At 36.8% G+C, this 25,685-nt stretch overlaps 1 protein-coding gene across 2 annotated transcripts in view; it reads right to left on the reverse strand.

Annotated features, from left to right (window-relative positions):
• PTPRO (protein tyrosine phosphatase receptor type O) overlaps positions 1-25,685 on the reverse strand; it is a 191,824-nt gene that overhangs the window by 56,018 nt on the left and 110,121 nt on the right. For both annotated transcript variants that reach the window (XM_045830114.1, XM_045830113.1), the window contains exons 3-12: positions 20,362-20,520; positions 18,626-18,778; positions 16,557-17,000; positions 14,613-14,774; positions 11,883-12,079; positions 8,353-8,473; positions 7,815-8,008; positions 6,763-6,874; positions 3,395-3,546; positions 2,048-2,168 (exon numbers count right to left, since the gene is read on the reverse strand). In XM_045830114.1, coding sequence (XP_045686070.1) covers positions 2,048-2,168; positions 3,395-3,546; positions 6,763-6,874; positions 7,815-8,008; positions 8,353-8,473; positions 11,883-12,079; positions 14,613-14,774; positions 16,557-17,000; positions 18,626-18,778; positions 20,362-20,520 — 1,815 coding nt within the window. The remainder of the gene's footprint in view (positions 1-2,047; positions 2,169-3,394; positions 3,547-6,762; positions 6,875-7,814; positions 8,009-8,352; positions 8,474-11,882; positions 12,080-14,612; positions 14,775-16,556; positions 17,001-18,625; positions 18,779-20,361; positions 20,521-25,685) is intronic.

The raw sequence follows: 25,685 nt of genomic DNA on the forward strand, positions 1-25,685 counted from the left end.
CACATCCCTAAAATTCCAGTATAGACTGCCTGAGAAGAGCAGATTGCCAGCAGTGCCCCAAATTACCAGCGATTCTCAACAGAAGCAGTACCGCCCCCTTGAGGGCATTTTGAAACATGCAGAAATGATTTTAATAGTCCCCAGAGAAGTTAACTTGACTTCTGTGAGCAGGACACAAATGCTACATGTCCTGCAATAATCAAGAAAGTTCCAAACAAAAAAAAATTGTCCCACATCCGATGTACCTCGTGACTGTCTAACGTTACATCAGAATTAATCCACTATAAATATAATCACAAGTACTTTACCATGCAATGATATTGGAATTTTTTTCAAGAAGTTAATTAACTTAGAAGAAAACTGTCAGTATAAAGGATATATACATGGAATTAAGATGCTATTTTAAAACATTACTTATTTACTTTTTGCCCCAAATGTCATGTATTTCCAACTACTATTTAATTTTAAAGGGTTTCCAATACAAGAATTTAGTTTCTGCATAGCAAATATGAGACAAAAAAATGAAGACAGTGCAATGAATTATAGAGAACTGAAACTATTGGGTAAACTAAGAAAATGGTATGTTTTATTTTGTTTGGAATGTTCTGAGAGTTTTCTAAAGGTACCTCACCGTCAACCATACTACTCATGGTATTTAAGCTGCTAATATAACACCCTAGATCGCTCTCTACTTAGAGCTGCACATAGGAACACGTGCAGCAACAGTGGCGATTAGAGACCCTTATGAAGACACTCAGACACAGAGGATAAATGAGCCGACATCTGAAACAGTGCTGTCACTAAGCTGTATTAAGTGTTTTGAGAATATTTTATTGCCCCTCTGTATATTTTAATTGTAAGCACACAAAATAAGATCTGCACTGTGAAAATTACACTTTAAATTGGAATGCATTTATTTGGGGGGTTGGTACTTTTAAACCAATATTGCCCCATGAGGTCTACCAAACAATTTTTGCCACTCCATTCTCTTTTGCCTGCTGCTGATTCTAGGATTAGCATCTCTGAAGTAACTATCAGAAAATAAATGTTTATCTCAACACATGGTAGATTGTTGAATGTAGAAGCTGTGTTTTTGTTACATAGTATCATATCTTAGTTGTGTCTCATAAAATAATAATTACTTTGACACTATACTACACAGTAAGTTCTGGCTCATTTTCAAGACTATCATACTTTCCTAATTTTCCCTCATCCACATCTTATTATTTTTTGGCATGTTATCTCAACTTTAATTTAGGTTCTGTCCCCCTTTCTTTTATTATATAAAAATACATCTAGTCTCTTATTACTTAACTTTTGTTTTTAATTCTAGAGTCTACCTGTACTTATGCTTGCTCAGTTATTTATAACTAGTCAATATGAACTTGTTCATTTCTTCACTTACTTTTATACTTCTTATATAGAAGAACTACTGATCCTTCTACTTTATGTAAACTCAAACTTATTCATATAATAATGTGTAGTCATCAGGCAATTCCATATGATTTTTAGAAGAGTTGCCTATGAACATATACATGTAGTATCCATATTCTTTTATTATAAATTATTTTATTTTATCTTGATATATTAGAGTTAGGACATTATATCAAGTTTTTAAAAATTATTACATGGGTTGCTTTACTTATGAATTTTAACCAAAGATATTAAAGGGAGCCTTACATAACAGTTACATGAACAGGGAACGGCTTCTGCTAGGGTTGAGAACACTGCACTAGATAATCTCTAAGGTCCCTCCATCTCTGAAGTCCCGAGACTCCTTAGTTCCTCTAACCTTACCATGAATGACGAACACTCCTGTCTTCCAATACAGTAATCACTGCATTCGCAGCAACTTATACTAAGATGAACACACCCTTTTGGTAACATAAACAATTATTTTGCACTTACAAAAGAGAGTGAGCTGTTTTTTGGTTGTCTTTGAGTTGAGAAGACCATGCTAAACTGAGAAATGCAAAAGGTAGTTCCCCCAGCATGGTTATTTCCACTGCCCCCCCCTCCCCCACCGCCATGCATGCACTCATCTTACCTAGCTTGACAAGGTGGAGGGTGGAGGTATTGCTTCCTCTTTCTGTGCAAGCAGTTACCGAGAGATTGTAGATATCTCCTGGGGGCAGGCTGAGAATTGCAGTCATGACATTGCGTGTTACCTATAAAATCATGAAAACTGAGGGTTTAACCTTCTAATAAACTTGAACTGTAAAACCATTCTAAACAACTTCAGGGCTATCACAGACATGGTCTCTCTGTTCTGTGATGCAATCTACAATTGATTACATCCTTATAATATGTTATTTCCTCTAAAAATGATATGCATTCCTCATCTGAGCCAAATGCAAAGTAGCTCTAAACATACATAGTACATATCAAAGCATGTTTGCAATTAATTCCCTTGTTTGGAAAATATATCCCTCTGATATTTTTCTTCATAACTCATGGAAAATTTTAGAAAAGACAATTGCTGTGTTGCTCCTGATACGTATATTTCTCAACCCCAGCTGAGACACTCAGAAGAAACTTAATCATGTCTAGACACTTGGCTTCTTTTTTGTTTTAATCATGATACTTGGCTTCTTAACTAAAGACTGTATTTCCCAGCCTCCCCTGTAGCTACAAGAAACCAGGTGACTCAATTCTGACCAATGAATTGTAAGTAGAAGTCACTCGGTCACTAAATATAAATTGTAGTTTCATTCACATCCTATAAGTGCTGGGCTTTAGCGTCCTCTCCTTACCCTTTTGAGGGCTGGTATATGAAGGTGATGCTAATGAAAGTTCACCTCTGCAGATGAGAACTACATAGAGTGGCCCCAGGAGCAACAAAGGAGAGAGGACCTGGATGGCTGGGTGACCCTTACAGAAGAGGTGCCCTGGTAGCCCTGCGCTAGCATAAGAGAGACACAAACTTTGATTTTCTTTGAGCTATTATCTTTTTTGTTTTGCTTTGATTTATTACAGTCATTTAGTCTGTACTGTCCTAATACAATGTCAACAAAGTTAATATAGGAGAAAAGAAATCACTATTCCTAACGTACCCAAATATTTAGGTGTTTGGGGATAGATGAAGAAAATATTGAGATTTACTAACCATGGTTTTCTTGAAAATGTTTGGCATTCTGAAGAAAAAGCTCAAATCATAACTTTAAATATAAGTGAAATCAATAGTTATAATTATTTCAGCTAATGGAGATTAAAAAGTAGGCTCTATAAAAAAGAAAACTTAATTTTGGCCCACTAGCCTATCTTTAGAGCCTATATAATGCCAACTGGCATACAAATGTTTGTTTAATATTTCAATAAACTTTGCTGAACGGTTTTCCATAGTTTATGCAAGCCAGTGTCCACATGCCCAATAAAGGGATTCAAAGGAACATACGCTCTTTTTAATTTTCTTCTTCCCTTCAGCAACGACCATCCAGTGCAGCATTCTGGAGTGGGAGAGGTCAGTTGTGTCATCCCCGTATGTCCAGCTTATGTATAATAGGCTGTTGAAATATTCCACAGAAGTGATTTCTGGAGCCACTGGGGCTACAGGGGGGAAACAAGAAACTTGAGTGTAAGAGACTACTAGAATTAATGTACTTATCAATAGAGCGTGAAACCCCATACAAGGTTAAAGAATTAAAATTCACACCACATGATGGTCGTGGACACCCTCGGGACTCTGAGGACCGCAGTGAACGTACATCGTGCAGAATTTCATGGGCCCTCACCTGTACGGCTCTGACTCAAGGCAGCACTATCTGAACCCAAGTATACCAAGGTCTGTTATAAAAATTTTGCAGTTACAAAATTCCTAAAATGTTCACTTGTTTGGGTATGCTTATGCATCAATAAATTCATTATGAAGCACTGGTGAACTTATTTTCAAAGAAGTAGTGGAAACTCTGGGATTCTATAACAATGTCTTTTTCATTGAGTGCATTGAAGGTGTGTATTGGAATAAAGGGTGGCAGGATCCATGAGCAGAGGGACAAAAAATAAATATTATTTGCATAAAATACAAGGCAACATCATTAGCAGTGTCTCAGCTGAAGTGCTTTGCAGAAGGTAGGCTCTTAATAAACGCTGCTGAAGCAAGAATAAGGGAAGGAAAAGATGGTATTTTTATCATGCTGCAAAGTTAAATTTTCTCTAACACTGAGTTTATTAATTTATTTTATATTTTTATCCATGATGCAGCGTAAAGCCAACTAAAATATCTGGAGGAGAATTTTTACAAATCATAATGAATTATTTTCTTTAAAATGTTTCTAATACTCAAAACATACATAACTAAAGATGCTTTGAAAGAATTATTCACTGACAAGATTTGTGAGAGAGTAAAAACACATTTCTGTTTGATGTGAAATAACAGTAGCATTTCTATATGTTTGACAATAAAATCTTGAAATATCAGCAATGTGCCTTAACAAGTAACACAAACCCATATCACACTTCAGAATATTCTAATAAAGGATAATAACCCTGGCTTCTTCATAGCCTCTTAACATATTCCTATATACTTCATCATATACATCTACCCACACTTATGTTTCTTCAAAGGATATTTTCTCGTGTTCTAATTCTAGTGAGAACAAGAAACATATTTAAAATTGCAGACCCAGAAGTATATATCTCCACTCCGATTTTTGTACTTCATGGTTACTCTAAAATGCAGCATGGTGCTGAAGGACCACAAGATGTCACTCTTTGTTTATTAAACATTACCTGGGAGCCCAGCATAATTGTGAACATGACTTGCAGACACAGTAAGTTGCCTAACAATGACAGTAGACTTGATGTCTAATAAATCACACCTTACTCAAATATTTTGTTCCTCTCTCCTTTTATACCGCACATTTTGGCAATTTGGATCACAAATAAAAGCACAGGAAAGTGAAGTATGAGATCTTTATTTGCTTTAAAATTGAAATGACAGAAGAAAGACAAAAAAAGCTAAAAGGTTAACTAGTTGTAAAAATAAGTGTAAAAACAAATCAGCTACCATTATGTATTACTAATGATTTAAACTACATAATTTAACTTGCACAGTATCTTATGGGATATTATGTCCATATTATAAATGTGAGAATAGAGACCACCTATATCAATATGCTTAGATAAGACTGTGGACCGCAATGTGAGCATGACTTAGTAGTTTGTTCCAGGAAAAGATAAGAAATTACCGAAAAACAATTTATTGAAGATAATAGACTGCTCACTTAGGCAAGTAGCTTGTTGAATAACCACAGTGTTACATATCCAGTATCCAGACTTGCGTTGTCAACTTCAACTGTTATATAATGATCTTTGTCCAATCTCAGTGGGTTCCCAGCTTTGAAAGGCACACCCAGACCACCTGTGTCCAGGACTCCAAATCCCATAATGAATAGCAAGTGCTCCATTTCCAACTGGCCCTGTTAGCCAGTTGTCAGCTAATACTTTGAGTTTTACCAATGAGAAAATAGAAGTCTAGGATCAGTAAGATAATTTGCTCACAGTTCTCATGTTAGAAATTGGCGAGCCAGGTCTGCTCAATCAAGTGTTCCGAGGGGACGTCTGGGCTTTTTCCAGACACTGCTGTCTGAGAAGAAACGAATATCTCAGGGAGTTAAGCCCAATAAAGTTAAACTTATAATTTAGTGATACAATGATGTTTAATTATAAAAATATGTAATTATTAACACAGTCAAAAGTGTAGCACAAAGCTTGTTAAATAATTGGTGTTTCTTCTTTTTTTTTGAGCAAAGAAGGAGTGCTAGACATTGGCTAGTCAGGAAAAGTGATGAACTATACAAGTTAATTGTGTAAGAATTCACACATGATTTTTTCCTTTATATTTTAATTTATAAATTTCAACAGAACAAAGCTAGATGTGCATTAAGAGAAACACTTTGCCAAAATTATTCTTCATCTAAAATACTTTTTATCTTTTTTCAGTACAACTCTAATTATAGCCTTATAGTCCAACCCAAAGTTCTTGAAAAATATTAATTCAAACAACCAGGGTTAATGTCCCTTTGATGGATTTCCCATTTTCATTGTTACCTCTAATCACCTCTGCCATCTCTGCTACGTGATGATGAACTACATAATTTAAGGCTCCAAGATCTAACATGAACATTTTTAAAAATTTCCTTAAACTTTGTATTTTGGTAAGCAGCTTATTTAATTGAGGCAATAATAGATAATAACAGAGAATGGATAATTTATTATCCCTATTTTTCACATAAAAAAACTTGAGGCTTAGAAAAGTTAACGTGCTCAAGGTTATACATGGTATGCGGCAGAGCCATGATTCAAACCCGGGTCTACCCGGCTCTGAAGCTTGTTTTAACTCCTGTGGAGGACAATACTGCAGTCAGCCTGTGACTTTAGAAATGGCTTAATTAATAAAGAAGTGGAGGCACTCTAGCAAATATAATCATCAAATGGGTGAAGTCAATTGAATGCAGTGTGAAACTAAAAGCTTTGCCTGCGACATCTCTAGTCTCATCAATTTCCAACAGAGGCATGTAACTCAAGGTCAGGGACTCAGAATAAAAATAAATCAAGGGCAGTAGCTCAGGATAAGAATAATGTTTTAATTTTTAAAGGCTATCATTTGAACAAACAATGGATGTTTGGACTTAAGCATGTTATATTCCATGAAACTGGAGCTGGGTCAATCCTGAGTGAGTGACTAACACTGTCTGGACGGGCGCCCCTTCGGAACCACCACAAAAGAGTGTTCTCAGAAACCATTTCCCGCGCACCACTCACCTGTTATGAAGCTTATGGTGGAACCGTCACAACAGCTCAGTTCCGGGTCTCCCCAGGTCACCATGGTCACTCGGAAGTTGTAGTACCATGCGGGTAACAGGTTAGCTATCCTCTAAAAACAGCAAGGACACAAAAGTCAAAGGGGGAATATCATATTTTTGGAATAGAGTTATTTTTACCAGGCCATGGAAAGAATCAATAACTAATTTTTGTCTTTCTTTTCTGTGCCTTGTTGTACACACCAAATTTTCCATGAAAAAACACCCTTTTTTGGAAGTAGGTGAGGTGTAAATAAAATGTTATACAAAAATGTAATGTAATTTTCAGAAGTGATTCAAAGGTATAGAGTCAGCTATTTCCAATATTGGTTTTATTTTGCACTTTCCTAAGTTATGTTACAGAAGTGAAATAATACTTATTTGCAAGTGATTGTATGCACACATCTCCCTATTTCTACGCCAAACGACCTTTAACAACTCTGTGTCCTCCCAGCTTGGACCATAAGGACACGCCCTTGATGGGTGGCGATTACCAGAGCTGTCCGCTGGGTACAGGGCAATTGTGTATGACCAATGGGTAATCTGCACTGTACAAATTATTCAAGTTTTAGAAAGAGCAGTCTTTACCTGCTCCCTAATGGCGTGACATTACAGGTATTTAATTGATTTGCAGATGTCAAGAACTGTCATCATTACAGTGAAGCAATGTCAGCCAATCACTAAATGATGAAAGGTAAACTCTTGTGTTTTTCTCCCTTGGAGCAGCAACAAACAATAAGCGCTTGATAGCTCTACTAAAATGTGGACTAACAAACAAACTCAGTTATGGGTGAAAGCTAGTTTCACACAATTCTCTCTCTTCTTCAAACCAAACAAACAAACAACAAACAAACAAACAAAACCTGAAAACAATCCTAACAACAAAAACAATGAAGAAACCTTGATAGTAGCAAGCTGCTTGTGTATATTTACAGAAGCCTTTTTCTGACACTTGGAGAAACAGGCATGTCTATTCACACAGGAAAGTGTGCCAGACGGTTAAGGAGAGATTACCACTGATGCAGTTAAGGAGACAGTCGCTGCTATTTCATAGTAGGTTGTCCATTCTGATGTCATTGTTGCAGGATTGAAGTAAAACATTTCAACCACGTATTTTCTGAACACTCCTAAATAAGGTCTGGTCCAGCTCAAAACCACTGCTGTAGGGCCCAAGGGGTAGAGCATTAAATCCTTTATTCCGGTTGGAACTAAGAAGAAGGGGGAGGGGGAGTGAAGAAAAGAAACCCAAGAAGAAATGTTTAATATCTTAGCAATGGCTTCAAACTTCTTTTTAATAACTGAAGTGTTTGCTCTTCTGATATAATCATTGAAAACTAAACATATTTGCCCCTGATCCGCTGCCCTCCACCAGTGGTCAGTGCTGGAACTGTCTATCAGCTATATAATTGTAATAGTTTCTTACTCTGAAGGTAGGACATAGGGTGAACAAGAATGGCCCTCCCACATATGACAATAATAACTTGAGCTTGGACATTGCACCTGTCCAAACAACACTTGAATAAAGTTGTTATTATTATAGCTGGCAACTTACCAATGGCAAATGTCACGGGGTCTGAAGGTGGTCCAATCAAAGGGCCTTTTCTTAGGTACATCACAACTTGGTACTGGGCACCAGGAACCAGATTTTCAATAATGGATTTGCTTGAGTTCACCTTTAAAGCAAACACCCAGTGAGATTTCTTCAGAGCTGGGGTTTTAGAACGTGACACAGAGGCTAACATTGTATTCAGAGATTTTTTTGTGAAACCACAGATGCCTTTGAAATCCAGAATCCTTTTCTCAGGCCAGGGAAGGTCAGATTCCAAAATCAGGATGATTTATAGTTTGTGTGAACAGTGAAGAGGGCCCAGAAGATTTCAATTCTATGGCTGGATTTAATAAGCCCCGGGAACTGCTTTATACCCATCAATGTCAATTGTAACTACATCCACAAGAGACACATCAGCCTCTAACTGTAATCAAATCAGCAATACCGTAAGGATAGTCTGATACCCTAAATTGTAGTGTCAGCTGATTACATTACAAAGATCAGTGCAGGAATGCCCTTAGTCCCTTGTCACTGAGAAGCACATAACATCTAATTATGGAGATGGAAATGACTTCAGAAATTACCTAGTCCAAATTTCTCATTTAGTAGATCAACAAAGTAAAGCCAGAGAATGGTCAAGGTCACATATTGAGATTCAGTGGGAGGTCTAGAAGCCTAGCCTGTGACCTCTAGTCTACACTCCAGGCTTAGCATGGAGACGAAGCAGAACACAGTTTACAAGGCCACCATGGCCCCATAAAACATTGCTGTTGAGAACATTTCTCATTGGATGAGCTCTTCCTTACTGGTTAAAAAAAAACTTTGGTTATGTAACAAATACCATATAGAGAAACAGAGAAAATAGATAAAATGTAGCCATTCAAGTTGAATGTTGCTGTGCATAGATAGGAATGATTGTAAGAGTGTACTAGTTTAACCTGTAGTGGTTCTAATTTCAACACAGTCTTGCTTGGAGAGAACACAGGATTTCTATTCAGACTTCCTGAGATCAAACCTTGACCCTACTTTCATAAAGATGGGAATTTACTTGATAATTTATAATTTTTAAAATAACTCTTACCTTGACTTCCTCATTGATAAACTATAGATAATACTATTATCTATCTCACAGAGACTTGTAAGGATGTTTAAGCTAGAATATAAAAATGTTGACTCTTATTACTCAACTTTTGACCCTGAGAATACATAAGATTATAAAATTGCTGCAAAGGCGCATGAATCAAGGGAAAACAGCATATTGTTGACAGCTTACCTGTGTCATAATTTTGAAAAGTCTCAGCACTATTTTAGGAATAAACATGCCACATATGAAGAACATACACATGATGAGGACAGATTAAAATTAATGGATACAGTGTACCTATGTGGAAGGCCAGATGTTTAAGCTTAATGAACTTAAGGTTCAAGTCAAATTTGTTTTATTCCTAACACCTCTCACAGGCTCCATCTACCCCAGATATCCATGGACTTGGAGGAGGAGGAAGGGCACCAGCAGTGAACCTCATGGGTGATCTGGGTGAGAAATAAAGCAAAGACCCTGTGGTACAGTTAATGGTGGAGGCAAAATAGGGAGAAGGAAACTACGAAATAGTGAAGCATTATAGTAATTGTTAATGTGCCTGGCTTTAGAATCACACTTAGTTTTCAGCTGTATTTTGAATTTTCTGTTCAATGTAATCACAGTACCACTGAATATAAAACTAAAGACATATTATTATTATTATTTTCTTTCTGGACAATGATTGCTTTAGAAATCACCCAGATCAGTCAGACCAATCCTGGCGAGAACACCTCCTGGATTCTTCTGGCTAATGGCCACACGACTGTGGGCCAGTTTTTGAGACGTTTTAAACTGATGTTTCTTCACCTGAAAGTGTGTGTGTACATGTGTGTAGGGAGGCAATGGATGGTGGTGGTGTGATAATACCACAATCTTCAAAACATTCTTGTGGTAATTGAGATAACACCTAGCACACTGGTTTTTAGTTCCCACTCTCGACCTAAAATAGCTGTCTCCCTTCCTGTAATCTTTAACTATGTCATGTTTGCACTTCAAAAAGGTAGTATCAAGGTACGCTTGGATCAGCCTTTCCTGGCTCATTTATAATGTACACTATCTCTCTGTACCTTTAGCCTTTTATTTCCATGTAAAAGATACATAACTTGTACATTATCTGGGGCAAGGAAGAAATGTCCCTTGGAGCAGCCAAGTACTAGAACATGTTTGTAAAAGAAACACATTTTTCTATCAATGCAGAGAGTCAATCATCTGTGGTATGCTCACGGAAGGAAGCTTATAAGCTGCACAGTGAGCTGTGATTTCTATGATTAATTGGTTCAGCATATTTACTCCTTAATTTAATTCAAGTCAAGGGGTGGCCTCATTTTAAGTAGGGGCTTATCTCAGCACTCCAAGGCTTTCTAGTGCTCCAAGGGCCACAGACCCTGAATTCATCTTATCAGTTTACAAATCCTTCCTCTTTTAATTGTACTAAATGCCTGTTTTTTTGTGTGTTGTAAATGAAAACATTTTAAATAGCTTTTATATAGCAAACATCTCTTTTAATTATTATATTTCCAGTGTACTCGACATGAATTTTTTTTTGCCTTTAGGGAGGTAAATACTGTGTTTGTAAGGACACCAAGAAACAGTAAATTTGATCTAATGAAATAATAAAATGTAATAGATAATAAAACAAAATAAGGAAATAGGACTGGGCTCCATGCAGGCTTCGGGTGGGGAGTCAGGGCACAGGCGGGTGAGGCCCGCTCTCAGGCCCAGGCCGCTTGGTTTCACCCAGGACCCATGACTGGCCTCCGCCTGCGTTCTGGCCTCACTCCCACAACTGTGGGTTCTCACACTGACTCACTCCCCCGCCCCCTCCCTCTCCGTGCTCGCTAACTCCTGGTCATCCTTCCAAACTCTTCTCAGTTGTGATTATTGAGTTTTTTACCTTATATATTTCTAATTTTTGAAGTATTTTTTAGTGAGCCTACCTTACTTTTACAGTTAAAATAACAAGAAAAAGAATGAAAAAAAAATAAAACAACCAAAAACTCCCCCAAACCTTCTGCACGGTTGTCTCCTCTCCTGGGGGAAAATTTTCTCACCAGTCCCTGAACCCTCTTGCCCCCATCCATGCCTCCCCTCGCCCACTTCCTTCCTTCACATGGCCTCTTGGTCATTACATTTATCCTAGGCCCTATATAATTACTCTGCAGTGATGATATGTTCACTCATCCAGTGCTCTCACTAGGTCATACGCTCTGCAAGAGCGGGGTGAATGAAAATGACCCAGATCCCCAATATCTATCCTACCACCTGGCACATTTTGGTGCTCAGTCAATTCTCTTGAAAGAAAAACAAAAGCGAAAGGAAGATGGCCAACGGAAGAGGGAAAAGGAGGGTGACCGCAGCCCGGCAGGCAGCCACGCACACTCCTCTCCTGGCTCCCGAGGCCTCGCTTCCTGCAGTGGGAGGGTGAGCGAGCGACAGCGGGCGGCTCCTTTACCTGCGTGCAATACTGTTTTTCCAGCCTCTGGCTCTCCTTCTGTTTCTGGCAGGTGAGTGACACCACGGACACGATGGTGCCGTTGTAGTTCTCTTGGGAGGATGTCCAGGACATCAAGGCTGTGGTTGAGCTTAAAACGTGGACACTCACGTGCTGCGGCTTCTCAGTGAGTTCTTCAATCCACTCTCCTGAAGGACCTGAGCGTTTCAAAGGAGAGCACAAGGGAGGTTTGCGCTGAGACGGTTCAGATAAAAGATTCGGTTTTAAAAATCTTGTGGTTTTCCTTTGCCCTAACAAAGATACTCAAAATAGGATTGGCAGCTAGACTGGCAGGCCTTTACATCCTCTGCCCAGCCGCCGCCTTCCGCGGCCTCACTCATCATTGACCCCAAGGACAGCAGCCGTGCAGCAGCTCCACTGAGAGACAGACGCTCCGCTTCCATGGTCATGTGCACCTGAGTTACTCTGGAAAACTCTTCACCAGACAGACTGACTTCTCTTTTAACAAAGAGCGGGCATCACAGAGTGATACCTCATCAGGGTTTATAATTTCCTTGCTACTAGGATCTTTGGTCTCTAGAAATAATTACTTTGAGATTCAAACTATCTTCTACTGCAGTTGATTGAAAACAATTCAAATTTGGCAACAGCAGGATGGAAGAGGCAGGGTGTGACTCTAGGAGAGAAGAAATGGGCAACAGGCTGGCTTAATTAAAGAAGCTGGCAAAAACCTGCGTGATAATTTGAAGACACGGTAGGTTTCTCATGATAAAATATCGCCATAGCAGTGACTGCATTAGTTTTGTTCCCTTAGGTTTCTAAAGGGTTTATGAGCACAGTGCCCGGCACATAGGAAGGGCTCCAGAATTGTCACGGTGATTATTATCTGCAGAAACATGCCAATGTGAAACTTCCTTCTATTTGCTTAGGAGACATTTCTCTGTTCCTTAATAGAAAGCTGTATTCCCAGGCTGGAAGCCAGGACAGGAAAAGGAGCAAGTGCTGGGGCCCGTGCTGGAGACAGCAGTCTTTGGCTCACCGTAACTGGGGCAAGGGAAATAACAACGATGATGATGATGATGATGATGATGGCAAAGAGGTATAGCAGTCATTATATACTAGGCTGTGTTTTAAGTCTATATGTGTCTGTATAGTGAATCCCTCAATTTCCATAACAAACCTGTAAGATCAGTACTGGTATTAATCTTACTCTCAGATGAGGTAACTAATGCAGGAGAGTGAGCTGGAATTCACATGCAGTCTGTTTCCAAAACCCATGCAGTGGTTGAATAAATATTTGTTGAAGGTACAGCAGAATTAATAAATATGCAAATAGTATAACCTCAGGCTAAAAGCAGATGTACACAAATAAAATAAATCTAGAAAAATACCACACACACAGAAGCTCTGTGTTTTGTGTCGTGTGCTATGAAACAGTAGAAGCTCAGAGACGGGAAGAGCCAGCGTGGCCAGAGTAGCTGAGGGAGTTTTCCTGGAAGCCATTAACACTTGAGGGGGATCTCTAGGAGCAGCAAGGAAATCTTTTGGTTAATGAAACAATTTTAGCCTCATGGGAAGAACTGAATAGTAACCTTTGTTCTTATTTTCAAGTGATCTCACGCTAAAGATCTCCCATAATTGGAAGATGTTAAAGGCAATCGTGACTATTCTTTCTGCGTGTCTAATGGCTCTTTCAGGCCTTCTACCAGCGGCAACGTCTTTTGGTTTCTTAAGAAAAAAGGTTATAGGGCTCATGGACCTGGACAACCATACTGTGATTGCTGGGGAGAGAGGGCTGTAAATGGACTAAATGGTAATGGCAAAACTACAATAAAGATTAAATTTAAGAAATGTTACATGGGACATTTCCAACATTGTCAAGCTGCTAAATAAATCAGTCTCTTCCCGCTGTCCTCGTTCTCCTTGTCCTGCCCACCTTTTTGAGGATTATTGGATGGACAGTGCGGTGTTTTGCCTTTGCAGATAGTGATAAAGTGTATGGTGGTCATCCACTTTGGAGAACAATTTTTTATCTATTTGTTTCTGTGTCTTCTTCCTGCTTACCAGAGGCACCTTGTAATCCTGATGAGCTACATAACTGATTTTTAGCCTTTGAACTGTTGGTAAATGTACTTAGGTTAGCTAAAAGCATTACAGACATGCTCTGTTTGTAGAGCATTTACAGGCTACTTACTATTCTGCTATTCCTCTTTATGGGATCAGTAGATGCCACCCCAAGACTTGACATTGGGCCTTTTAGGATGCTCTGGCTTTTTCTTTTTGTAGCAATTTTATGGTGACCATCTAGGTCTTACTAAACTCCATTTGTCTTTCATTTGAGCTCTATAAGCTCAATACCTTAATGAGACTTTTCACACAGCCCAACAATATTACGTTTCTTTACGACCTTAAACACAAATCATATTTCCGAGACTGCATGTTCATGTCATTTGAGAGTTTGTGTAGCTAGTGTGAAAGGTCAGCTTAAAAACTGTGCAATTATTACAATAATAAAAAAATCCTTAAGTTAAATGCGTAGGTTATTGACTATGAAACATACATATATTTCTTCTGCTCTCAAAGTGGCATGGATTTGGGATTCTCCTGACCTTGAAGAATTCTCAGTGTCTCTAAGGTTTGATGAGTAATTCACGCCTGGGCATCATTAGTCCCACCCATTCCATTGTTCCAGCTCCCCTGTAAGTGCAACATGGCCTGGTTGATACTTACTGATGTAAAAACTGAGTGATTTTGCTGAATGACTCTTTCGAGTTTCACAAGATCCTGAGGAACTAAAAGTTGTCACAGATAACTTATATTTCCCAGGCTCCTTCAGTTCGGTAACAAATTCATGTGCTTCTTCAGCCACTGTCAAATGTTCAGTAAAGTTTTCTGAATCATACATGAAAAGAGAAGATATGTAAATTGATACCTGGAAAAGCCTTGACTATAGACAAGTCAGTTAATACAAAAGTATTTTTTATTGTCTCTTTCTTTTTGTTAAATACAATGATATCTCTAACTAAAGGCACTATAAATAAAAGATGATCGAGGGTTCAAATTGATTTCATAATACTTTTAAATGACTAAACTAAAATATGGTATATAAATCAATAAAATGAGGGTGAACATATTGTGTATTATTACATACAGTTACCTGACTAAATTACATGCACAAAATAGAGGTAGAATGTCAGAAGATAGCAATAATTGACTCATCTGGATATAAGTAATAAAAAATAACCAGCAACAAATATCCTAAGAGTTCTTTGTGGTAACAAAGAATATCCAGAAATGCCTTAAAATATATTGATTTACTTCTAGTTAGAAATAATTCCTCTGGACATATTTTCTCACACTTGTAATATTTTTATCTGCTTTTTTCCAGAACTTTTAAAAGTAAAAATAATTTTTATATTGCTTCAAAGTCCACTCCTGTTCCTTATTATTCCATTTGATTTTAATAGCCTTCAACAGTTGGTGATTAGAATCACCTCCAACAGAATACAGTAAAGTCAGATAAAAGCATGTTGAACCTTCATGGAAATGAGCATTAAAAAAAATCCTGAGTTACAAGACCCTATTTTCCATAAAGTATATTGAGGAACAGAAAAATAAAAACCAGATTAAGGGAAATTTTTTTTAAATACAAGTAATTCCAGGCAAATGTTAAGACTTTTGATTCACATAATTGGAAATGGAAAGGATTTTAATTTTATACAATATGTGGGTGTGGTTTACTGCTCTATCCTGTAGCATAGAGGAATCCACAGATGTTTGTATCTCATTCTACTAAATAAATTAGAAGTGAACAATATGTCAAATGTGAAACTACATGATTCTAATGCCCTACACTGGAAATGACCTGTCATTTTAGGTTCAAATTTTGACAACTTGACAATCTTTACCACCCAAACTACTAGACTGGAAAGCATAAAATGAAGTATGGTATTGTAAAAACAAGACAAAGAACAAACAACTATAAAAATCTATCAAACAACAAGTTAGATATTATTCATGACTCCAATGTATTGAATGCCAAGGCTTTGCTTATGAATTAGTAGGCTAAAAGATAAAGAACGACTCTCAGAAGCTGGCTAAGTGGATACGATATATAATATAGTCGCTGCAGTGGAAACGCTGGTTGCTGTGCGTTTTCTGTTTTATCACCAGCTCCTCGGGAGAATATGCGCGGTGTGCTCCCCCAGGAGCACACCCCAGGGGAAATTAGGAGAGCTGGGTAAGCAGGACACAGGCTTGGTTCTCTTGATAAAGTAGCCATTTTGTCAGAAAGATTCTTTAGTTGTATCCTTCAAAAATTTTTGAAAACACAAAATTTCTCCAGAATATTTTGTAATTTGTGATGGTGGTTAGACCTACAGATCAAAATCTTTCCTCAGTAGCCTGGGGTCCATAAAATGTTGGGCAGTGAAATGTTCCCAGTTGCCAGTACTTGCAACTTAAGAACCAAACCTGCCAATTCTGATCTAATTGGTTCATTTTGTTTCCTAGTCTCAGTTCACATTGGAAACTTAAATTCTTCCCTTTATTATTTTTCTTTAGCTATTAACTGTCCCGCATCAGTCTCTCTTCCTAAACTTAAGTTCAAAAATGTTTCAATTCCCTTTCCTTTGTATCATTTCTCATTTCCTCTGATGTCCCATGTTGCTTTACCTTCTCTTTCTATGTGGATATGGAACCCATCAAAGGCAGTGGGCGGCTTGGGCGGTAACCAGCTCAATATCATTTGCACAGGGGAAAATGAGAAAGGGCCTGATGGTGACTTCTCGGTGTCTCGGAGAGTATTGTTATTTTCGTATGCCAGGGGAAGTGCACTGACAAGTTCATCTTCATTTTCAGGAGTTGCAGACACACCGTCCCACCAACGTGGCTGGGATGTCGTTTCGTAATCACTGCTGTTAAAATCAGGCCAACCAGAAGAAATGTTGCCCGAGGGAATATCTGGAGTTTCATCTGTAAAATGGAACAGTTTGTCTTTTGCCATTGTTTCTTCTGACCTCATGAATGATTCCTCTGGGAAACTGCCACTCTCTTCTTCCCAGTTGTTTTTGTTCAAGTTTATAATACGAACTGAGATATTTCGAGGTGGGTAAGGGGCTGTAAGAGAAAGAATTTTTATTTTCAAGTACCTTTCAAACTCTATTATAGTGAATGCTTAATCTATTAATGAGTCAGATCCACAAGCAAGTTAGCAAAATTGAGTTTAGTTTGCCTTCTGTATTTTTCTGTTCTACTTTATGATTCCAGCACACACACCTCTACAATTTCCTGTGTGGCGTGCACCTCAGTCATCCATGTCGGCTTGTGATGCCGTGCTTGTCCAAACGGTAATTTAACCACTTTCAAGACACGGACTTACATCAATATTTTTCAGTTATAATCTCCCTTTTCAAAAATCTGAATCTCTGTAACTGGATCTTTCTTACAAAAAAAAAGCAACTACATATAGTGTACTTATAGCTATCAAGGCAAAAATACTCCTTGTGCCATAGCTGCACTTAGGTGGGTGCGTGTATGAGTTGCCTTTTGAATCATTACCACACAAGTTGGAAATATGACTTTACTCCTCACCTCTTGAAAGTGAAACATATGAGCCCAAAATTAGTTTATGGATTATCGAAGCATACTTCTCTAGAGGCAGAAAATTATAAAGGCACATTGCACAGTCTTTACCTGCAATATTTTCCACCTATTCTTCAAGTAGCAATTCAAATATCACCTCTTCCATGAGCTCCTCAGAAAAAAATAATCTCTTCTTTCTTTGGGTTGTTCTATAACTTTATACCTCTTTTATAACATGTATCGCAGTCTGTCTTTTATTTTTGCCATTTGTACAGAACATCTACCATTTTTGAGGACAGAGAAACTTTCTCGCCAGTTTGTCTTCCTCCCAGTACTTAGAGCAACTCCCAGGTAAAAGGTTCTCAATTAGTGTTTCTTTACTTGAATTGAATAATGAAAAATACAAACAGAATCTTAGATGTTGACATGAGGTGAATTACATAGTTTTTTTTGCCTTGGCCTTATTAATGAGAATCCTGACACTTAGGATTTCAGATTGGAAGGGTCTCTGGAAGGATCTCACATAAGCCATTCCCAGCGTTCATATGAATGGTCTCTTGAACTTTCCTATTAAGTGTTTAGGCACATTAAGCACAGGTGATTATACTGTCTAATTATATTCGACATTTACATTGGTATGAGTAATGGATATTTAGTAGGTATATATTTGTTTTACCTATCTGTTCTTCTATCCATCCATCCATCCATCCATCCATTTTATAATAGTGTTTCATATTAGTTGTACTACTAGAATTAAGCATTATAAGTTTTGGATACATCTGAATCCCCAAATTTTCCTTTAACAATCTAAAAATCTGTACTCAAACATCTTCAATCTCTTTTTCTGCTAGATGGACATATAGAAGAATTGATGTCTGCTGGATCTAGTTATTTAATTCTAACTTTTCATAAGATTATGTTCTTTTTATCCAAAGAGTATAAATCTGTGATAACATTGACACATTTTAGATTTTCCTTACTGAATATTTTACCAGGTTCCCTTTACACTAATAGAAAATTTACTTCAGATTATTAAAAAAATTACATTTATTTTCTTTCTTAGCTCTGGAGCAGAATTTTTCTTAGAATGATAAAAAGTATACATACAATAACATATCATTTAAATTTTTTCACTAAATTTAATTTTTTAGAACACTTACCGGTTCTGTGTTGCTTGGGTTCATGATTGACACCACTGTACTCCACAAGAGTACTTTTATTAAAAGTTGCCTCTGATACCAGCTGAAAGGTAATATTACTATAACATATTCCTGGCAGCCAGTGATTAAATACTGTTTTTCCCTTAAAGAAATCTGAGAAGAGAAAAATGAGTTTTGTTAAAATATTGGTCTTCTAAATGACACATTCTTTTAGGAAGTTCTAACCAATCTGATTCAATATCAGTAAATAATATGTCCTTCAACTTCTGGCATAGAGAGCAATAAATATTTGGCAATAAAGGTAGAGACAAAAATTTGGATTTTTAGACTCAGTCCTGAAAGGCTTTTTTAAAAATAAGAATTGGATATAATTGGAGTTAAATTTTGATTACAGGAACATCTGGTGTATTAAGTGGAGAAACATATATAGAAATTGTGAAAATTTGGCTTATGTTAGCTATTTAGTTTAAAATAAAAACCCAAGGTATTTTGCTACTTTATGACTTAGAAAAAAATAATTTTACAAGAAATGTTTTCTGTAGGCTCACTCATAAAACCTACTCTATTTTACAAGTAGAAATCCAATGCAAATTAGCAAGAAGTGAGAGAAAGGAATAAAAAGAAATAAAAAGTATCTCTTATGCAGTTAAAAGCCAAAAATAATTTTAAAAATTAATTTAAAAAAACACATTCACTTATTTTTAAACTCATGCCTTTTAACTCAGCAAAAGTTCCAGTGATTGCTTTTCAATCATTTGTACTTATGTGTGATCATCTCTTTTCATTGAAAATAAAGAATATAATAATTTGTGGAATTTACATTTATTTTTGTTTACATGTTTTAAAGTATTAAAAAACTGTAAAATGCACTGTACATGTCTCAAACAGTGTCTCATTAAAAAAAGGAAAACATCTATGGAAGAAAAGAATTTGTAAAAGCAGCAAGTCAAAGTGGTGTTTTTCTGGCCAGTGTGCCCTCTGCGTTTCAGCGTGCACTCTCCACCTCACCAACACGTTTCCTGTTGCAACCAGGCAACTCTGATACCATCATCCAGAGCCCTGCAGAGAACTGTGTGGTCTGGTGTCCTGAGAGTAACCAACTTCCCCCACCTCAACTCACTCCCAGTGAAGCTGAATTCCTTCTCTTCCTTCCCTCTCCATCCTTCACTCCCACACTCCAGCCCAGAGCAGTCTACTCGGAGAATTTGTCTTGGTTCTATTGAAATTATTAATTCCCCTGGGCTCTTGTCTTTCTCTCTTCTCCCCACAGATTCTGTATCAAGCCAGTAAAAACAGTAAAACTAGTTTTTGTATATTAATGCATTTAACTTATCATACAGATAATCATCTTGGACCATATCCAAGAAAAAATTTGTGAGAGACATCTGTCTAGATTCCCAGTTCTAGAAGTGCCCTTCTAACACACCCAGGAGGAAACTGTGAATTCATTTTCTGTACCAGATGTGTTACCTTTGGCAAGAATAACATGCAAGTGACAATAATTCGAGTATTTCTAAAGATTACGCATGGCACATGACTCTAAACTAATGAAGCAAACATTCTAAGATGCCTCACAACCAGATTGTCGTGAATCAATGATTATTTTTAATGGTTTATTTGTGGTGAAATAGTGAATTTATAACATCTCTTTAGAACAAGAGAACAGACCATTTAGTAAAAATCATGTAAAAAGTCATAATTAGTCATCATTTATTTGATCTTCCTCTGCCTCTTACCTTTATATAACATTGTCCGGAAGTCTTTACCTTCCCAATAGCTTATGTTTACTCTCGTGAAAACATTGTATTTTTCTGGATAATGAATTTCAAACAGGACTCCTGTTTCGGGAGAAGGCTTATAGTCATATATTGAAACACTGGTTACAGGTAGAGGTTCTGCAGAAAAAAAGAGTAAATGAAGAAAGAAGAAATGGAGCAAAAGGGAGAGAGGCCATTATCCACACTTGGAAGTACCAAAGATAGCCCCTGTGAAGACTTCACACATATTTTTATCATCTGTGAGCACCAAATTCTTCAGTGCTCATGAGCTGAGGGTTCTCCTTAGCTGTAATTAACAAAGTATACTTGATGTGGAGTTTTCTGCCTTTCAAATAACTTTAATGTTCATTTTTTTCCACTTGCCTTTGGCAACAACCCTGAATCTAGGAAAAGCAAACAGAACATAAAACCATGATAACTCAGAGACTTCAAATTACTTGTCAGAGGTAACTCAGCAAGGACAATATGTGGCAAGAATCTGTGCCTCCAGATTCCTAGTTCACTTTTCTTCTCCCCAAGTCAATAAAATTCAATAAGAAAAACAGACCAGTAACAGAAACTATGTTTTTGCTCTGATCAAGTATAAATGTTTATTTGAAGATTTATTTCTTTGGGTTAACTTAACACTTATTTTTCTATTTTGAGTATAAGATTACAAACTCTCCTATTTTGTGAGAATGAGAGTTTATGGTGTTTGTCAAACTACTCTTTCATTGGAAGTTTTAAAAATGTTTATTTCTATTTTGCTTGAGTTGTTAATTAATTCCAAACCTTTTTAAATACTCCTTTTTAAAAACTGTGATTGATGTATGTCTGTATTTGCTTCACATCCCACTGTTCAGCAAAAGCCTTGTAAAATGAGAGAGGTCTCCCCACCCCGGTGCTTCTGATGGAATTATTGGATACATTTTACTTACATTTACTTTATTCAAGAAAAGGTTTAAACTAATTTGGGTTGCAGTTAACCATTGTATTATAAAAGAAAAAATACTTTGATTGAAATTTTAGAATAGAGAGGATATTTGGACATCATCAATAGACTAAATGAAAGCAATATCCTTAGTTTAAATGCTACACTTTTAAAATTTTATCTTAAATGATGTAGGAAACCAAAATATGACTTAGGTCATCCCACAAATTATTGAGTAGCTACTTCATCTGAGTATGTAGCTAAATAACTTTCCTTTTGTTCCTCAGGATCTTAACCTATTTTTGCTTTTGCTTTTAATTGAAAAGATCCAGGAAGGACTGGCGTTACATGTTAAAGCTATGATTTTCCCTGGAGTTTTTGTAAATACGAGCCGACATCTGTAAGAATTAGGGAGGCCTCTAGATTGCCACGTATGTTGTGGTCATGTCTCTGCAGACTGTGCTCTATATATACTCTGTGTTAAAGTGTCTCTACCATTATCTCTGCCTGCATCCTTGCTCTTCTTCCTAAAGGTAACAGTTTAACAGAGTGAATTCACTTACGTGTCACATAAATGAATGAAAAAAATAAACAAACGCCCTCCCTCTGAACACTCTCTCTCTGTGATTAATACCAAAGAAGTTTTGAACCATCTGAAGATTTTTCCACCCAGTCTAATTACCAACTCAGGGAGTCTACCAAACCTAGCCATTGGCTGTGGATCTAAGGGAAACAAAATGAAAGCTAACAGCAGGGGCCTCGGCACAGCAGCAGCTCTCCATCGCTGCAGCTGCAGTCGTGTTTCTCACCCTCACGGGGGCTCTGTCTGCTGAGCAGAGAACTTAGGGCTCTACTCAATCTTTCATGCCCTGAGAGATGAGGTCCGCACATCAAAGCTACACTCAAACTTCGAAATTCAAGGGATACATGAGGATTACACATAGACACTTTATTTTGTGATTTGTTTTGCGGCTGCACACTACTTAAATTTTAAACTAAGGGAATTTTTTAAATGCCCACTTACATGTTTGCTTCTTATATTTCCCTCAGCTTCAGCTTTAGTGACCCAGGTCAGCTCCACATTCTGTCATCCAAGCCCAGGCATTACTGAGCCATATTCAAGCCAAGAATTACTGTTTTCTACAGAACTCAAATGCATTCCCTAAAGATATTTTACTGTATCTCTCCAGTTATTTTCGTTATTATTATTATTATTAAATTAATGATGCGCCATATACCAGAGCTGTTGTTACTGTGTGCTTTGCAATGAGCACAAGATTAAATCTTTTTTCATCTTTTTTTTATTGTTATTCAATTACGGTTGTCTCCATTCCCCTCCACCACTCCTCCTCCTCTCAGCCATCCAACACGATTAAATCTTGATTTAATTCATTAGCCTTTCTTTGCCAGCCATCCTCTCATTTTTTGCTTTAGAAGTCAGGCTGGACAGAGAAATGGAGATGTTAGAAACTATAAATCCTTTTTACATTTATTTGTTTATTACTTCTTTTGTCCTCAGATCTCTCTGTGTTTTCAGATATCAAGCTTTACAAACATAGTTTAAACTCGCCCATATTATTAGCCCAGATCCCAGGTGCTTCTCACCCTGACCAGCGATAAATTGTTGCTCTGAAGTTGGTGTTTATTTTCCCCTGTATGTTTTTTACTTTCATATTTGTATGTGTCCAGTTTACACATAGGATGTTATTATTTCATGTTTCAAAATATTATGTGAATGGTATCATGTTATATGTTTCATTCTGCAGCTGAATATTATCAACTAACATTACTTTTGAGATTTGTCCATTTTGATGCAAGTGTCTATAAAAACTGTACAATTTATCTATTATTCTTTTGTTAGGTTGTTTTGAATCATTCATTTTTGCAAATAATGCTGTAATAAACATTTTGGGACATGTTTCCTTAGATTGGAAATTATGGATAGGAGAGTATGCACATTTTCAACTGTATGAGATGCTATCAAAATGTATTATAACTTTATATCAATTTACATATCTATCAACATTATAGGATGGTTCCTTTTTCTCCATATTCTTTTCTAGCATTTGCTTGTATCAGCCTTTTTAATATTTGCTGCTCAGAGTACTGAGATGTGTGAAGTTTTGTCTTGGATTTAATTTTCTGTTTATGAAGGAGGTTATCTTTTTACATATTTATTGGTCACTCAGTTTTCCTTTTCTTAGAGCTGTTTGATTGTTTTGCCCATTTTGTGGGTTCTTTTCCCATATTCTCCTGCTAATCTGTTATGCAAGCTTTGTCATACACCACATTCCTATTGTCATTCTTTTATTGTGTCCTGTGCCTTCTTTCTGGATTCACCTTTCTTACTGAAACACATCAATTAATAGTTACTTAAGTTAATATGTAGGTGTTAAATTCTCCTAAGCTTTGTATACTAGAAAATTTTTTAATTTTATAATTATTCTAAAGGTAGTTTAGCTAGGTATGGAACTCTAGGTGAAGAGTTTTCCCCTGAGTACTTTGAAGATGCTCCATTGTCTTCCTGCACCAGTCATTGTGGAAGAGAAATGACTTCCATCGGCCTAATAGTTATTCCTTTGTAGATATTATGCTTTTTTTCCCCTTTTGGTACCTTGTAAGTTTTTTATTTTTTGCATCCTTGATAATCTGCATTTTACCATTATATATTTAGTTTTGGTTTTATTTTTGAATTCTCCTGCTTGGTGCTTAGAATGCTTTGCTAAGCTATGGATTCATGTCATTGCTCAAGTCTTAGAATTCTCAAGATTATCTCTTTAAATATTGTGTCCATCATTCCCTCCCTTCTCTTCTTCTTGAACTTTTAAATGTCTTTAGTTAGGGCCTTGCTCATCTCCGCACTTGTGAACTGTCACACTGTACTAAATTGTGGGGTAAGTGCACAGTATTGTCTTTCAATCTACTAACTCTATTTAACTGTTATCAGCATAGAATTTATCCCATTTATTGAAGTTTTTCAATTAGTTAACTTCATTATTTTTGATATTCAGAAAATTTTATTTTTAATTTCTACTTATTTTGTTAACCAAGATCAATTAGTTAATTTTAAACATAATTAATTAATTAATTTTACCTAATTTCACCAATTAAAATATTTAACTGATTACATTTTTAATTTCTAAAAATTTTAATTTATGTTTATTCTATGTATTTTTATTTTATTTCTACTAATGTTTGCTTCTTATTTCTTGATCTTTCTTAGATGCAATTCATACATTTATCACTTTGAACATCATAACATACACAACATATTGTAATTTTTTTGTAGTTATATAAAATATAATTTGAAATGTTAAAGTTGTTGTTTTGATGTCTATCTTTGTTTTAGCATAGATTTTTTCCTGTGTTTTGAAATGCTAACCCTAGGTTAATTTTATGTATACTCATCTTCCTATTTTTTGCTGTTTTGGGGCAGTTTAGCCATTGCCTCTTTGTACCTCACCAGAACCCCAAATCTACAACCAGTGCACATAACGTTGCTCGGGGTGCTGGATATTGTGGTTGATATAGGGACCACCACAAATCCATTTCTGGAGTCTCAGGGAGTTAAGCCTGGTCCTTGATAATAATATTAGATATGTGTTTCCTACGTCCACATTCACATATGTTTCAATCCACTTCCCCACTTAGGGTTTCTCTTTGTTTCTGGTTCACAGAAACAATTCTCATGTTCTTGAACTTAGCAATGTGCTTCTGATTTTCTTTTTTGCTTTGTTTTTAGATAAAGAGGGTATGACAAAGCAGGAATTAACTGCATTAGTTTTTACTAGAAATCTTAACATGAAATTTCCATTTTTCTTTTAATAAGATTTTTTAAATGACATTTAATATGATGATTTTTCTTCATTAGTTGTCCCACATAATGGAAGCTGATGTTCAAGTTGAAGGTTATTTTATGTTCTTTAATCACCTTTGAACTATTCATAATCGATCATGACTAGGAGGTTTTTAAAAGTTCTGGATGTGACTACCTCAGACAAGAGATGAAGAAACAAAAGCAAATATGAAGAAGATGCTGTTTGAAGAAAGCAGCGGCAACCCTCTATACTTGTTAGCCATTGCTCAGCAGTACTTCTTTCTGAGATCACTCTGTTCTGACGGACTAAAGCTAAAGAAGCTCTTGCGTTGGTGATCAGTAGCCTTCGCCTGAGATGTAACCAATCTACGAATGTGCCTCTTCTGCCATAGTCCCCTTGAGGGAGAGGAACCTGGGTTTAGGCCCTCACCTCTGATGGCCCCAGCAGAGAAAAGGGACTTATCCTGGGCCCCAGGCCAGAGCTTCTGCCTTGGGTTTAGGTGACAATTAGAGGCCTGAGGACACCACTGATGTGAGCTGCCAGCCGCAGCCACT

Source organism: Phyllostomus hastatus, unplaced genomic scaffold, assembly GCF_019186645.2.
Source record: "Phyllostomus hastatus isolate PE091 unplaced genomic scaffold, TTU_PhHast_1.1 phas_scaffold_93, whole genome shotgun sequence".
NCBI classification, from domain to species: Eukaryota; Metazoa; Chordata; class Mammalia; order Chiroptera; family Phyllostomidae; genus Phyllostomus; species Phyllostomus hastatus.